At 51.4% G+C, this 15,625-nt stretch overlaps 1 protein-coding gene across 1 annotated transcript in view; it reads right to left on the bottom strand.

Annotated features, from left to right (window-relative positions):
* LOC137312964 (alpha-2-macroglobulin-like) overlaps positions 1-15,625 on the bottom strand; it is a 144,823-nt gene that overhangs the window by 82,762 nt on the left and 46,436 nt on the right. Inside the window, exons 15-21 of the mRNA XM_067979323.1 lie at positions 12,493-12,642; positions 11,567-11,713; positions 7,458-7,530; positions 5,934-6,042; positions 5,515-5,740; positions 5,158-5,284; positions 4,148-4,269 (exon numbers count right to left, since the gene is read on the bottom strand). Of these exons, the coding sequence (XP_067835424.1) occupies positions 4,148-4,269; positions 5,158-5,284; positions 5,515-5,740; positions 5,934-6,042; positions 7,458-7,530; positions 11,567-11,713; positions 12,493-12,642 (954 nt within the window). The remainder of the gene's footprint in view (positions 1-4,147; positions 4,270-5,157; positions 5,285-5,514; positions 5,741-5,933; positions 6,043-7,457; positions 7,531-11,566; positions 11,714-12,492; positions 12,643-15,625) is intronic.

The raw sequence follows: 15,625 nt of genomic DNA, 5'->3' as shown, positions 1-15,625 counted from the left end.
AGGGAGGAGTGTGTGATCCCCCTGTGGAGAGGTTCGAGTCTGAGGAGGGATTGTGTGATCCCCCTGTAGAGAGGTTTGAGTATGAGGGGGTAGTGTGTGATCCCCCTCTAGAGAGGTTGCATTATGAGGGGTGAGCGTTTCGAATATGAGGAGGGAGTGTCTGATCCCCCTGTGGAGAGGTTGGAGTATGAGGAGGGAGTGTGTGATCCCCCTGTAGAGAGGTTGGAGTATGAGGAGGGAGTGTGTGATGCCCCTGTAGAGAGGTTGGAGTATGTGGAGTGAGTGTGTGAACCCCCTGTAGAGAGGTTGGAGTATGAGGAGGGAGTGTGTGATCCCCCTGTAGAGAGGTTGGAGTATGAGGAGGGAGTGTGTGATCCACCTGTAGAGAGGTTGGAGTATGAGGAGGGAGTGTGTGATCCCCCTGTAGAGAGGTTGGAGTACTACGGGGGAGTGTGTGATCCCCCTGTAGAGAGGTTGGAGTATGAGGAGGGAGTGTGTGATCCCCCTTTAGAGAGGTTGGAGTATGAGGAGGGGAGTGTGTGATCCCCCTGTAGAGAGGTTGGAGTATGAGGGTGGAGTGTGTCATCCCCCCTGTAGAGAGGTTGGAGTATGTGGAGGGAGTGTGTGATCCCCCTGTAGAGAGGTTGGAGTATGAGGAGGGAGTGTGTGATGCCCCTGTAGAGAGGTTGGAGTATGAGGAGGGAGTGTGTGATGCCCCTGTAGAGATGTTGGAGTATGAGGGGGGAGTGTGTGATGCCCCTGTAGAGATGTTGGAGTATGAGGGGGGAGTGTGTCATCCCCCCTGTAGAGAGGTTGGAGTATGAGGAGGGAGTGTGTGATGCCCCTGTAGAGATGTTGGAGTATGAGGGGGGAGTGTGTCATCCCCCCTGTAGAGAGGTTGGAGTATGTGGAGGGAGTGTGTGATCCCCCTGTAGAGAAGTTGGAGTATGAGGAGGGAGTGTGTGATCCCTCCTGTAAAGTGTTTGGAGTATGAGGGTGGAGTGTGTGATGCCCCCTGTAGAGAGTTTGTAGTATGTGGAGGGAGTGTCTGATCCCCCTGTAGAGAGGTTGGAATATGAGGGAGGAGTGTGTGATCCCCCCTGTAGAGAGGTTGGAGTATGAGGGTGGAGTGTGTGATCCCACCTGTAGAGAGGTTGGAATATGAGGAGGGAGTGTGTGATCCCCCTGTAGAGAGGTTGGAGTATGAGGGGGGAGTGTGTGATCCCCTGTGAAGAGGTTGGAGTATGAGGGTAGAGTGTGTGATGCCCCCTGTAGAGAGGTTGGAGTATGAGGAGGGAGTGTCTGATCCTCCTGTAAAGTGTTTGGAGTATGAGGGTGGAGTGTGTGATGCCCCCTGTAGAGAGTTTGTAGTATGTGGAGGGAGTGTGTGATCCCCCCTGTAGAGAGGTTGGAGTATGAGGGTGGAGTGTGTGATCCCCTGTGAAGAGGTTGGAGTATAAGGGTGGAGTGTGTGATCCCCCTGTAGAGAGTTTGTATTATGAGGGTGGAGTGTGTGATCCCCCCTGTAGAGAGGTTGGAGTATGAGGGTGGAGTGTGTGATCCCCTGTGAAGAGGTTGGAGTATGAGGGTAGAGTGTGTGATGCCCCCTGTAGAGAGTTTGGAGTATGAGGGTCGAGTGTGTGATCCCCCTGTCGGGAGGTTGGAGTATGAGGGTGGAGTGTGTGATCCCCCCTGTAGAGAGGTTGGAGTATGAGGGTGGAGTGTGTGATCCCCCCTGTAGAGAGGTTGGAGTATGAGGGTGGAGTGTGTGATCCCCCTCTAGAGAGGTTGGAGTATGAGGAGGGAGAGTGTGATCCCCCTCTCGAGAGGTTGGAGTATGAGGGTGGAGTGTTTGATCCCCCTCTAGAGAGGTTGGAGTATGAGGGGGGATCGTTTGGAATATGAGGAGGGAGTATGTGATCCCCCTGTAGAGAGGTTGGAGTATGAGGGTGGAGCGGTTGGAATATGAGGAGGGAGTGTGTGATCCCCCTGTAGACAGGTTGGAGTATGAGGAGGGAGTGTGTGATCCCCCTGTAGAGAGGTTGGAGTATGAGGAGGGAGTGTGTGATCCCCCTGTAGAGAGGTTGGAGTATGAGGGTGGAGCGGTTGGAATATGAGGAGGGAGTGTGTGATCCCCCTGTAGAGAGGTTGGAGTATGAGGGGGGAGTGTGTGAACCCCTGTAGAGAGGTTGGAGTATGAGGAGGGAGTGTGTTATCCCCCTGTAGAGAGGTTGGAGTATGAGAGGGAGTGTGTGATCCCCCCTGTAGAGAGGTTGGAGTATGAGGAGGGAGTGTGTGATCCCCCTCTAGAGAGGTTGGAGTATGAGGAGCGAGTGTGTGATCCCCCTGTAGACAGGTTGGAGTATGAGGAGGGAGTGTGTGATCCCCCCTGTAGAGAGGTTGGAGTATGAGGGGGGAGTGTGTGATCCCCCTGTAGAGAGGTTGGAGTATGAGGGTGGAGTGTGTGATCCCCCTGTAGAGAGGTTGGAGTATGAGGCGGGGAGTGTGTGATCCCCCCTGTAGAGAGGTTGGAGTATGAGGAGGGAGTGTGTGATCCCCCTGCAGAGAGGTTGGAGTATGAGGAGGGAGTGTGTAATCCCCCTCTAGAGAGGTTGGATTATGAGGGGTGAGCGGTTGGAATCTGAGGAGGGAGTATGTGATCTCCCCTGTCGAGAGGATGGAGTATGAGGGGGGAGTTTGTGATCCCCTTGTGGGGAGGTTGTAGTATGAGGGTGGAGTGTGTGATCCCCCTGTGGAGAGGATAGAGTATGAGGAGGGAGTGTGTGATCCCCCTGTAGAGAGGTTGGAGTATGAGGAGGGAGTGTGTGATCCACCTGTAGAGAGGTTGGAGTATGAGGAGGGAGTGTGTGAACCCCTGTAGAGAGGTTGGAGTATGAGGAGGGAGTGTGTGATCCCCCTTTAGAGAGGTTGGAGTATGAGGAGGGAGTGTGTGATCCCCCTGTGGAGAGGTTGGCGTATGAGGAGGGAGTGTCTGATCCCCCTGTGGAGAGGTTGGAGTATGAGGGGGGAGTGTGTGATCCCCCCTGTGGAGAGGTTGGAGTATGAGGAGGGAGTGTCTGATCCCCCTATAGAGAGGTTGGAGTATGAGGAGGGAGTGTGTGATCCCCCTATAGAGAGGTTGGACTATGAGGAGGGAGTGTGTGATCCCCCTGTGGAGAGGTTGGAGTATGAGGAGGAAGTGTCTGATCCCCCCTGTGGTGATGTTGGAATATGAGCAGGGAGTGTCTGATCCCCCCTGTGGAGAGGTTGGAATATGAGGGAGGAGTGTGTGATCCCCCTGTAGAGAGGTTGGAGTATGAGGGGGGAGTGTGTGATCCCCCTGTGGAGAGTTTCGAGTGTGAGGAGGGATTGTGTGATCCCCCTGTAGAGAGGTTGGAGTATGAGGGGGGAGTGTGTGATCCCCCTGTAGAGAGGTTGGAGTATGAGGGGGGAGTGTGTCATCCCCCCTGTAGAGAGGTTGGAGTATGAGGAGGGAGTGTGTGATGCCCCCTGTAGAGAGGTTGGAGTATGAGGAGGGAGTGTGTGATCCCCCTGTAGAGAGGTTGGAGTATGAGGAGGGAGTGTGTGATCCCCCTGTAGAGAGGTTGGAGTATGAGGGTGGAGTGTCTGATCCCCCCTGTTAAGTGTTTGGAGTATGAGGGTGGAGTGTGTGATGCCCCCTGTCGAGAGTTTGTAGTATGTGGAGGGAGTGTGTGATCCCCCCTGTGGAGAGTTTGGATTATGAGGGTCGAGTGTGTGATCCCCCTGTCGGGAGGTTGGAGTATGAGGGTGGAGTGTGTGATCCCCCCTGTGGAGAGTTTGGAGTATGAGGGTGGAGTGTGTGATGCCCCCTGTAGAGAGGTTGGAGTATGAGGAGGGAGTGTGTGATGCCCCCTGTAGAGAGGTTGGAGTATGAGGGTGGAGTGTGTGATCCCCTGTGGAGAGGTTGGAGTATGAGGGTGGAGTGTGTGATGCCCCCTGTAGAGAGTTTGGAGTATGAGGGTGGAGTGTGTGATCCCCCTGTAGAGTGTTTGGAGTATGAGGTTGGAGTGTGTGATCCCCCCTGTAGAGAGGTTGGAGTATGAGGGTGGAGTGTGTGATCCCCTGTGGAGAGGTTGGGCTCTTGTTCTGTGTGGATTACTCTGACCTGGATGATAAGTGATTTCTGGATTATGTCCACCGCTCCTTTGACTGGTACAGTCACCAACTCATTCCCACAGAGAGAGTCGGATTCAATGGATTCTGCTCGAACTGTCACATTCTGAGAACCTGGAACACAAACAGAGAGGGGTGAGAGGGATTGGGACTAGGAGCAGGAACCCCGGGCTGATTCACCCCCCTCCCTAACCCATGGGTTACTGGACACGTATCAGGAGCAGTATCCCTGGGCTTATTTACCCTCTCCCTAATCCAGGAGTCACTGGACAGCGATCCGGAGCAGGAACCCCGGGGCTGATTCATCCTCACCATAACCCAAGTGGTTACGAGGATGTTACCAGGACTGGAGAATTTTAGCCATGAGGAAAGATTGGATAGGCTGGGGTTCTTCTCTTTGGAACAGATGAGTCTGAGGAGAGATTTAATTGAGGTATGTAAAATTATCAGGGGCCGAGATAGAGTGGATAGGGAGAACCTGTTTCCCTTAGCAGGGAGGTCAATAACCAGGGGGCATAGATTTAAAGTCATTGGTCGAAGGATTAGAGGGGATCTGAAGAGACATTTTTTCACCCAGAGGGTGTTGGGGGTCTGGAATTCACTGCCTGAGAGGGCGGTGGAGGCAGAAAATCTCAGCACATTTGAGAAGTCCCTGGATGTGCACCTGAAATGCCGTAACCGACAGCGCTACGGACCAAGGGCTGGAAAGTGGGATTCGGCTGGGTAGCTTCTGTTCGTCCAGTGCGGACATGATGGGCCGAATGGCATCCTTCTGTGCAGTGACTTTCTTTGATTCTATCATTCTATGATATTGTACATTTTTATATTAATTCTCGTCGCTGGCAGGGCCCGCCTCGATTGCCTGTGGCCTTGTTGTCACTGAGAAATTGATGGGCCTTCTTCTGAGTGGCCGCCTCACAGGGCAGTTATAAGTCAACTGTGTGGGTGAGGGAGGTCATAACTGGCCGAGAACGGAGCCTGGGCCTTGGGTAGATGACTCACCCAGTCCAGTGGCGGTGAGGTTCCAGCTCAAAGTCACGCTCTCCTTGGAACAGACGCAGGTCTGGTGTCCAGTGTTGAGGTTGGACATCACCTCAAAGCCCTGGGCCTGGAGCAGAGTCAACTGGACCTGGGAGTGAGGAAGGGTCAGGAAAGGATTAGACTCCCATCCCCACGGCAACTTAACAATCAAACTGAGTTCACCACCCTCCTCCGAAGAGCTTGTCCTCTCCCTGGGCTGCTGCCTCTCCTCTTGGGGTCCGGTCACCCCACACACAGAGCAGGCTCCATCCCCGTACTGAGGCCCAAACACACGCACACGCCCCCTCCCACAGTCGAATAGTCAGCCCACTCACTCACCATGATGCATTGTGTCATGTAGTTGAAGACTTTGGCTTTGAGCTTGAAGCCTTCGGTCCTGATGACGGAGTAGGGGAGGGCCAGCTCCAGGAAGAAAGGTTTGAAAGCATTGAGGGAGACGGTGTCCGACAGTCCGAATCCCACCTCCCCAGTACAGAACATACTGCCCTTCCATTCTGTGATAGAGTCCGGCACTGTGAGAGGGAGGGAGGCACTGCCGCTGGAACTGAGACAGGAGGGAGAGAATTAGTGTGTCACCCATTAGAGAGAGGAGCCCTTTAACCTCCACCATCAGGGGTTAGACCCCAGTAGCCCAGAGGGTGAAAGGTCAGTGGCTCACCCACTAAGGTCAGAGCCACACACAACAATGTTTCAGAATTTCATCGGTTAAATGAGAGGCATTGTAGCAGTCTTCTTACCCGACAGGGATTAAATCCCAGATCCAGGTCTCCGGGAAGTATGCGCGAGTTTTCACGGCAGGGCCAGTAGGCTGGAACGGAGCACCATATGCCACTTCAGAGCGAAACACTGCAAGAGGAAACAGGGTCATTGTACTGTGTCAAAGGTCACGCAACGAGAGGAGGGGAGGGAAGGGGAACCATAGCGTGAGGGGTGAGGAGTACCGCAGTTTGTGGGGTGAGGATTCCACGTTGTTTGGGGGTGAGGTGTCCCTCAGTTTGGGGGTGAGGAGTCCCACAGTTTGGGGGCGTGATGAGTGCTGCAGTTTGTGGAGGAGTGGGTGCGGAGTCCCACAGTTTGGGGGTGCGGAGTCCCACAGTTTGGGGGTGCGGAGTCCCACAGTTTTGGGGGATGAGAAGTCCGACAGTTTGTGGAGGAGCGGGTGCGGAGTCCCACAGTTTGGGGGTGAGGAGTCCCACAGTTTGGGGGTGCGGAGTCCCACAGTTTGGGGGTGCGGTGTCCCACAGTTTGGGGATGAGTATTCCCACAGTTTGGGTGTGCGGATTCCCACAGTTTCGGGGGATGAGAATTCCGACAGTTTGGGGAGGAGTGGGTGAGGATTCCCCACAGTTTCGAGGTGAGGGGTCCCACAGTTTGGGGATGAGGAGTCCCACAGTTTGGGGGGGTAAGGATTCCCACAGTTTGGGGTTGAGGAGTCCCACAGTTTGGGGGTGAGGATACCCACAGTTTGGGGTTGAGGAGTCCCACAGTTTGGGGGTGAGGATTCCCACAGTTTCGGGTTGAGGAGTCCCACAGTTTGGGGGTGAGGATTCCCACAGTTTGAGGTTGAGGAGTCCCACAGTTTGGGGGTGAGGAGTCCCACAGTTTGGGGGGTGAGGAGTCCCACAGTTTGGGGTTGAGGATTCCCACAGTTTGTGGGTGAGATGTCGATGTCCCACAGTTTGGTGGTGAGAAGTCCCACAGTTTGGGGGTGAGGAGTCCCACAGTTTGGGGGGTGAGGAGTCCCACAGTTTGGGGTTGAGGATTCCCACAGTTTGTGGGTGAGATGTCGATGTCCCACAGTTTGGTGGTGAGAAGTCCCACAGTTTGGGGGGTGAGGAGTCCCACAGTTTGGGGGTGAGGAGTCCCACAGTTTGTGGGCGAGATGTCCCACAGTTTGGCGGTGAGGAGTTCCCAGTTTGTGGGGTGAGGAGTCCCACAGTTTGGGGGGTGAGGAGTCCTACTGTTTGTGGGTGAGATGTCCCACAGTTTGTGGGTGAGATGTCCCACAGTTTGGCGGTGAGGAGTCCACAGTTTGGGGGTGAGGAGTCCCACAGTTTGTGGGTGAGATGTCCGACAGTTTGGCGGTGAGGAGTCCCCAGTTTGGGGGTGAGGTGTGTAACATTCATTTTCTGCTACCCTTGAAATTGAATGTCGCGCCCAATTTCTCAGACAATCATTTGTCAATTCGGGGCTACAATTGGCCTGAAGTTAGGGAGGGGCTGATTCAGCACGGCTGGCTGCTCCAAACCTTCATTCCTTACTCGTTTCGAGTCCATTTGAACAGTCGAGCGGTACATGATAGTGAGTGTCTGTCACAATCTTCAGCCCCATGTCCTGAGGGAAGAAAAGACAGTATCATTGGTCCTGGGGCAGGAGGAGTGGGGTTTTACCCATCAATCCACGATTAATCCATCCAACCATCACTTCATCTCTCCAAACATCACTCCATCTCTCCAACCATCACTCCATCTCTCCAATCATCACTCCATATCTCCTATCTTCACTTCATCTCTGCAATCATCACTCCATCTCTGCAACCATCACTCCATCTATCCAACCATCACTCCATCTCTTCAATCATCACTCCATCTCTCCAGCCATCACTCCATCTATCCAACCATCACTCCATCTCTCCAACCATCACTCCATCTATCCAACCATCACTCCATCTCTCCAACCATCTCTCCATCTCTCCAACCATCACTCCATCCAACAATCCATCCAACACTCCAACACTCCATCCCTATAAACATCCCTCCAACCGTCACACCAACCGTCACTCCAACCATCACTCCAACCGTCACCCCATCCCTCCAACTGTCAATGCATCTCTCCAACCAACACTCCAACCATCACTCCATCCCACCAATCATCACTCCATCCCCTAATCATCACTCCATCACTCCATCCCTCGAACCATCACTCCATCCCTCCGACCATCACTCCATCCTTCCAAACATCCCTCCATCCATCACTCCATCCAACTAAACGTCACTCCATCCCACAACCATCTCTACAACCATCACTCCATCCCTGCAACCATCACTCCATCCCTCCAACCATCAATCCATCCTTCCAACTATCACTCCATCTCTCCAACCATCCCTCCAACCATCTCTCCAACTATCATGCCAACTCTCCCACCGTCCCTCCAACTATCACTCCATCCCTCCAACCATCATTCCACCCCTCCAACCATCACTCCATCCCTCCAACCATCAATCCATCCTTACAACTATCACTCCTTCTCTCCACCCATCCCTCCAACCATTACTCCATCACTCCAACCATCTCTCCAACCATCTCTCCATCTCCCCATCATTCCTCTAACCATCACTCCATGCCTCCAACCATCACTCGATGCCTCCAACCATCACTCTAAAACTTAATCGCTTACTCCAGCCCTCCAACTATCACTCCATCTCTCCAAAGATCACCCCATCCCTCTATCAATCCCTCCATCCATCCATCCGTCCATCTTCACTGCAACCATCATTCCATTCCTCCAACCATCACTCCATCCCTACAACCATCACTCCATCTCGCCATCAATCCTTCTAACCATCACCCATCTCTCCATCCATCCCTCCAACCATCAATCCATCTCTACGTCAATCCCTCCAAACTTCACTCCATCTCTCCAACCACCACTGCATCTCTCCACCTATCTCTCCAGACATCACTACATCTCTCCACCCATTCCCCCAACCATCACCCCATCTCTATGTCCATCCCTCCAAACTTCACTCCATCTCTCCATCCATCCCTCCAACCACCACTGCATCTCTCCACCTATCTCTCCAGACATCACTACATCTCTCCATCCATTCCTCCAACCATCACCCCATCTCTCCATCCATCCTTCCAACCATCACTGCATCACTGAATTCATCACTCCATCTCTCCATCAATCCTTCCAACCATCATTCCATCTCTCCATCTATCCCTCCAACCATCACTGCACCCCTGAATTCATCACTGCATCTCTCCATCAATGCTTCCAAACATTATTCCATCTCTCCATCCATCCCTCCAACCATCACTCCATCTCTGCATCCATCCCTCCAAACATCACTTCATCTCTGCATCCATCCCTCGAAACATCACTCCATCTCTCCATCCATCCCTCCAAACATCACTCTATCTCTGCATTCATCCGTCCAACCATAATACCATCGCTTCAACCAACCCACCATCAACCCCTTCATCCATCACTCCATCCATCCATCCCTCCAACCATCACAGAATACCAAGATCCTTCCCTCCAACCATAACTCCACCAATCCCTTCATCCATCGATCACACCATCTGCCCGTCCATCCCGCCATCCATCGATCACACCATCTGCCCGTCCATCCCTCCATCCATCGATCACACCATCTGCCCGTCCATCCCTCCATCCATCGATCGCACCATCTGCCCATCCATCCCTTCATCCATCGATCACACCATCTGCCCGTCCATCCTTCCATCCATCGATCACACCATCTGCGCGTCCATCCCTCCATCCATCGATCGCACCATCTGCCCGTCCATCCCTCCATCCATCGATCGCACCATCTGCCCGTCCATCCCTCCATCCATCGATCACACCATAGGAACATAGGGACTGGAGTAGGCCATTCAGCCCCTCGTGCCTGCTCCGCCATTTGATAAGATCATGGCTGATCTGTGATCTAACTCCATATACCTGCCTTTTGCCCATATCCCTCAATACCTTTGGTTGCCAAAAAACTAGCTATCTCATATTTAAATTTAGCTATTGAGCTAGCATAAATTACCATTTGCGGAAGAGAGTTCCAAACTTCGACCACCCTTTGTGTTCAGAAATATTTTCTAATCTCACTCCTGAAAGGTAAACCAGCGGAAATAGTTTCTTTCTATCCACCTTATCTGTTCCCCCTTAATATGTTATAAATTTCGATCAGATTACCATTTAGCCTTCTAAACTGCAGAGAATACAACCACAATTTGTGTAATCTCTCCTCGTAACTTAACCCATGAAGGCCGGGTATCATTCCAGTAAACCTACGCTGCACTCCCTCCAAGGCCAATATGTCCTTCCGAAGATGCGGTGCCCAGAACTGCTCACAGTACTCCAGGGTCTAACTAGGGTTTTGTATAGCTGCAGCATAACTTCTGCCCCCTTGTACTCTAGTCCTTTAGATATAAAGGCCAGCATTCCATTAGCCTTTGTGATTATTTTCTACACCTGTTCATGACACCTCAATGATCTATGTACCTGAACCACTAAGTCCCTTTGGACTTCCACTTTTTTCAAGTTTTTACCATTTAGAAAGTACCCTGTTCTATCCTTTTTTGATCCAAAGTGGATGACCACACATTAGCCCACATTGAATTCCATTTGCCACCACCTGCTCGTCCACCCGTCTATCCATCGATCACACCATCTGTCCGTCCATCCCTCCGTCCATCTATCACAACATCTGACCGTCCATCCCTCCATCCATCTATCACACTATCTGCCCGTCCATCCTTCCATCCATCGGTCACACCATCTGCCCGTCCATCCCTCCGTCCATCTATCACACCATCTGCCCGTCCATCCCTCCATCCATCGATCACACCATCTGTCCGTCCATCCCTCCATCCATCTGTCACATCATCTGCCCATCCATCCCTCCATCCATCTATTACGCCATCTGCCCGTCCATCCCTCCATCCATCTATCACACCATCTGCCCGTCCAGCCCTCCATCCATCGATCACACCATCTGCCCGTCCAGCCCTCCATCCATCGATCACACCATCTGCCTGTCCATCCAACCTTGCATCATCTATCCATCCATCTACACATCAATCCATTCCTCCATCCCTACATCCCTGCATCCAACTATCCCAACGTCCAATCGTCCTTCCACTCAACCTTCATTCCACCCAACCGTCCTTCCACCCAACCGTCCCCCCATCCAACCCTCCACACCTCAATTCATTCCTCCATCCCTCGCTCCAAACATTCAACCATCCATCCATCCGTCAGTCTCCAGCCCTCTCAGTCTCTCTCCCTCTCTCAGTCTCTATCCCTCTCTCTCAGTCTCTATCAGTCTCTCTCCCTCTTTATCAGTCTCTCTCCTTCTCTCTCAGTCTCTTTCCCTCTCTCTCAGTCTCCCTCTCTCTCTCTCAGTCTCTATCTCTCCCTGTCAGTCTCTCTCCCTCTCAATCTCTCTCTACCCTTTCAGTCTCTGTTTTTTGTCTCTCAGTCTCTCTCCCTCTCTCGCAGTAGCCGTCTCTGTCTCTTTTTCCTCTATCTCACTCCGGCCCTCCTCTCTTTCATCTCCCCCTTCCCAACCTTCGATTCCCTGACAGTACGAAGATTTCGCTGTGACCCGGGTTATGGAGTAGCGGGAACCTGGAGCAGAGTGGCGACGTCTTCAATTGAGTCGGGTTCGTGGGGAGAGCGGAGCCCGGACCCTTCCCTGTCGCAGAACTCCCCGGGATCCTCCCATATAGGGTATGGGTAGCCGCTGAGGTCCTGGACTGGGAGCAAAGAGTAAACCTAGAGGTAACGGGAAAAAGACACGTCAAACGGCCGGACATCAGAAGACTTCACGCCCCACCTGACCCGGTCTGTGGCTCAAGTCACCCCGTGAGTTCGGGCTGGTTGGTATTCCACTCTGGGGGGAGTCACAGCCCAAACAGCCACCCGCTCCTTCGCCCCCTGATCCTATTGACGCCCGACACCCTCTCGGTCATGAGCAGGAACCCCGGGGCTGATTCACCCCCTCCCTAACCCAGGGCTCACTGGAAAGGGATCAGGAGCAGGAACCCTGGCGCTGTTTCCCCCACTCCCTAACCCAGGGGTCACGGGACAGGGATCAGGAGCAGGAACCCAGGGGCTGATTCATCCCCTCCCTAACCCAGGGGTCACTGGACAGGGTTCAGGAGCATGAACACCGACCTTATTCACCCCCTCCCTAACCCAGGGGTCACTGGACAGGGATAAGGAGCAGGAACACCGGGGCTGATTCATCCCCTCCCTATCCCAGGGGTCACTGGACAGGAGTCAGGAGCAGCAATCCCGGGCTGATTCACCCCCCTCCCTAACCCAGGGGTCACTTGACAGGGATCAGGAGCAGGAATCCCGGGGCTGATTCACTCCCTCCCTAAACCAGAGGCACTGAGGCCAATTGTAGACCCTACACCTCCCTCTCCGGGTGAGTTGAGAACCGGCATGTGATGAAAACTCGGCCTTTCCTGCTCCCTGAGTGAGGCTCAGTCCAGCACTAATTTAGCTCCTGAACCTGTGGATAGTTCTATTTCCGGTTTGTATCTTACACTCTTTCTGGATAATTCCTTCTCAGGCTTGAGAAGCAGAACACTCTGATCAACGACTCGAACTCCACAGAGAGAGCCCGGGGAGGCCTGAAGATCGAGACTGATGTGGCTCGTAGGCAGGTCCTCAGAGACAGAGAACTGGAGGGAAACCTGGAGGGAGGAAGACGTGAACGGGCATTAGTGCAGGAGAGAGAGAGAGAGAGAGGGATAGACCTGAATCGGAGAGACAGAAAGAGAGAGGTAGACCAGAATCGGAGAGAGAGAGGGTGTGTAATAGACTGGTGTCAGAGAGAGAGAGAGAGATAGACTAGAATCAGAGATATAGAGTGAGATAGACGAGAACCATAGAGAGAGAGAGAGAGATCGACTAGAATCAGAGAGAGAAAGAGAAAAAGTGAGATAGACTAGAATCGGAGAGACAGAGAGAGACAGAGAGGGATAGACCAGAATCGGAGAGAGAGAGACTAGAATCAGAGATAGAGAGTGAGATAGACGAGAACCAGAGAGAGAGAGAGGGAGACTAAAATGTGAGGGAGAGAGAGTGAGATAGTCTGGAATCAGAGAGTGAGTGAGAGAGACAAGAATCAGAGCGATAGGGAGTGTGAGATCGTAGGGAAAGTAGAGAGTGAGGAGGACATAAAAAACCTACAAGGGGATATCGACAGGCTGGGTGAGTGGGCGGAGATTTGGCAGATGCAATACAATATTGGAACATGTGAGGTTATGCACTTTGGCAGGAAAAATCGGAGTGCAAGTTATTATATTAATGGCGAGAAATTGGAAAGTACTGCAGTACAAAGGGATCTGGGGGTCCTAGTGCAAGAAAATCAAAAAGTTAGTTTGCAGGTGCAGCAGGAGATCAAGAAGGCCAACGGAATGTTGGCTTTTAGTGCGAGTGGGATAGAATATAAAAACAGGGAGGTATTGCTGCAGTTATATAAGGTATTGGTGAGACCGCACCTGGAATACTGCATGCAGTTTTGGTGTCCATACTTAAGAAAAGACGTACTTGCTCTCGAGGCAGTACAAAGAAAGTTCACTCGGTTAATCCCGGGGATGAGGGGGTGGACATATGAGGAGAGGTTGAGTAGATTGGGACTCTCCTCATTGGAGTTCAGAAGAATGAGAGGCGATCTTATTGAAACATATAAGATTGTGAAGGGGTTTGATCGGGTGGATGCGGTAAGGATGTTCCCAAGGATGGGTGAAACTAGAACTAGGGGGCATAATCTTAGAATAAGAGGCGGCTCTTTCAAAACTGAGATGAGGAGAAACGTTTTCACTCAGAGGGTAGTAGGTCTGTGGAATTTGCTGCCCCAGGAAGCTGTGGAAGCTACATCATTAAATAAAATTAAAACAGAAATAGACAGTTTCCTAGAAGTAAAGGGAATTAGGGGTTATGGGGAGCGGGCAGGAAATTGGACATGAATTTAGATTTGAGGTTAGGATCAGATCAGCCATGATCTTATTGAATGGCGGAGCAGGCTCGATGGGCCGATTGGCCTACTCCTGCTCCTATTTCTTATGTTCTTATGTTCTTATGAGATGGGCTAGAATCAGAGAGAGAGAGAATGAGATAGGCTAAAATCAGAGAGCGAGCGAGAGAGAGAGATCGGCTAAAATCAGAGGGTGAGGAAGTGACATAGATTAGAATCAGAGAGAGAGAGAGATAGACTACGATCGGAGAGAGAGATAGAGTAGAAAAGGATAGAGAGTGAGATAGAGTAGAATCATAGCGAGAGAGAGTGTGAGATAGATTAGAATCAGAGAGAGAGAGAGATAGACGAGAATCGGAGAGAGAGAGATAAAGAGTCAGATAGAATATAATCGGAGAGATAGAGTGGGAAAGGCTAAAATCAGAGAGAGAGAGAGTGAGATAAACTGGAATCAGAGGGAGAGAGTGAGATCGGTTAGAATAGGAGCGAGAGAGTGTGGGATAGACTTGAATCAGAGAGAGAGAGTGAGATAGAATAGAATCGGAGAGAGAGAGATAGTCTAGGATCAGAGAGAGAGAGTCCGATAGACTGGAATCAGAGCGAAAGAGTGAGAGAGAGAGAGAGGTAGACTAAAGTCAGAGGGACAGACAGACAGATGGACAAGAATCAGAGAGAGTGGGAGATAGATTAGAATCGGAGAGAGTGAGATGGACTAGAATCGGAGAGAGAGAGTGAGATAGATTAGAATCGGAGAGGAAGAGTGAGCGAGATATACAAGAATCAGAGAGAGAGAGTGAGATAGACGAGAATCAGAGAGAGAGAGCTGGTGCGATAGATTAGAATCGGAGAGAGAGAGTTATACTAGAACCGGAGAGAGAGAGATTGAAATAGATTAGAATCGGACAGATAGAAAGTGAGATAGACTAGAATCAGAGAGAGGGAGAGAGGGAGATAGAATAGAATCGGAGATGCAAAGAGAGAGAGTGAGATAGAATAGAACCTGAGAGAGAGTGGGATAGACTAGAAATGGAGCGGGAAAGAGAGAGAGAGAGAGAGAGAGAGATTAGAATCGGAGAGAGAGAGAGAGAATAAGATAGACTTGAATCATAGAGTGGGAGTGGGAGATAGATTTGAACCGGAGAGAGAGTGTGAGATAGATTAGAATCAGAGAGAGAGAGAGAGAGAGGCTAGAATCAGAGAGAGATAGTGAGGTAGAGTAGAATCGGAAAGACAGAGAGAAATAAACAAGAATCGGAGAGAGAGAGTGAGATAGACTAGAATCGGAGAGAGAGAGTGATAGATTACAATCAGAGAGAGATAGTGAGATAGACTAGAAACAGAGACAGAGAGTGTGGGATAGGCTAGAATCAGAGAGAGAGAGAGAGCGAGTGGAATAGAATATAATCGGCGAGAGAGTGAGATAGGCTTGAATCGGAGAGAGAGAGTGAGACAGGCTAGAATCGGAGAGAGAGAGAGATTATGAGATAGATTTAAATCGGAGAGAGAGAGAGAGTGATAGACTTAAATCAAAGAGAGAGTGAGATAGACTAGAATCGGAGAGAGAGAGAGACAGAGAGAGAGTAAAATCAGAGCGAGAGAGAGAGATTAAGTCTAAAATCGGAGGGAGAGAGAGTGAGATGTACTAATGTCAGAGAGAGAGAGTGAGATAGATTAGAATCGGAGAGACAAACTGAGAT

The sequence above is a fragment of the Heptranchias perlo genome, unplaced genomic scaffold (genome assembly GCF_035084215.1).
Source record: "Heptranchias perlo isolate sHepPer1 unplaced genomic scaffold, sHepPer1.hap1 HAP1_SCAFFOLD_44, whole genome shotgun sequence".
NCBI classification, from domain to species: Eukaryota; Metazoa; Chordata; class Chondrichthyes; order Hexanchiformes; family Hexanchidae; genus Heptranchias; species Heptranchias perlo.
The sequence above is the reverse complement of the archived record's forward strand: the minus strand, read 5'-3'. Positions and strand labels throughout refer to the sequence as shown.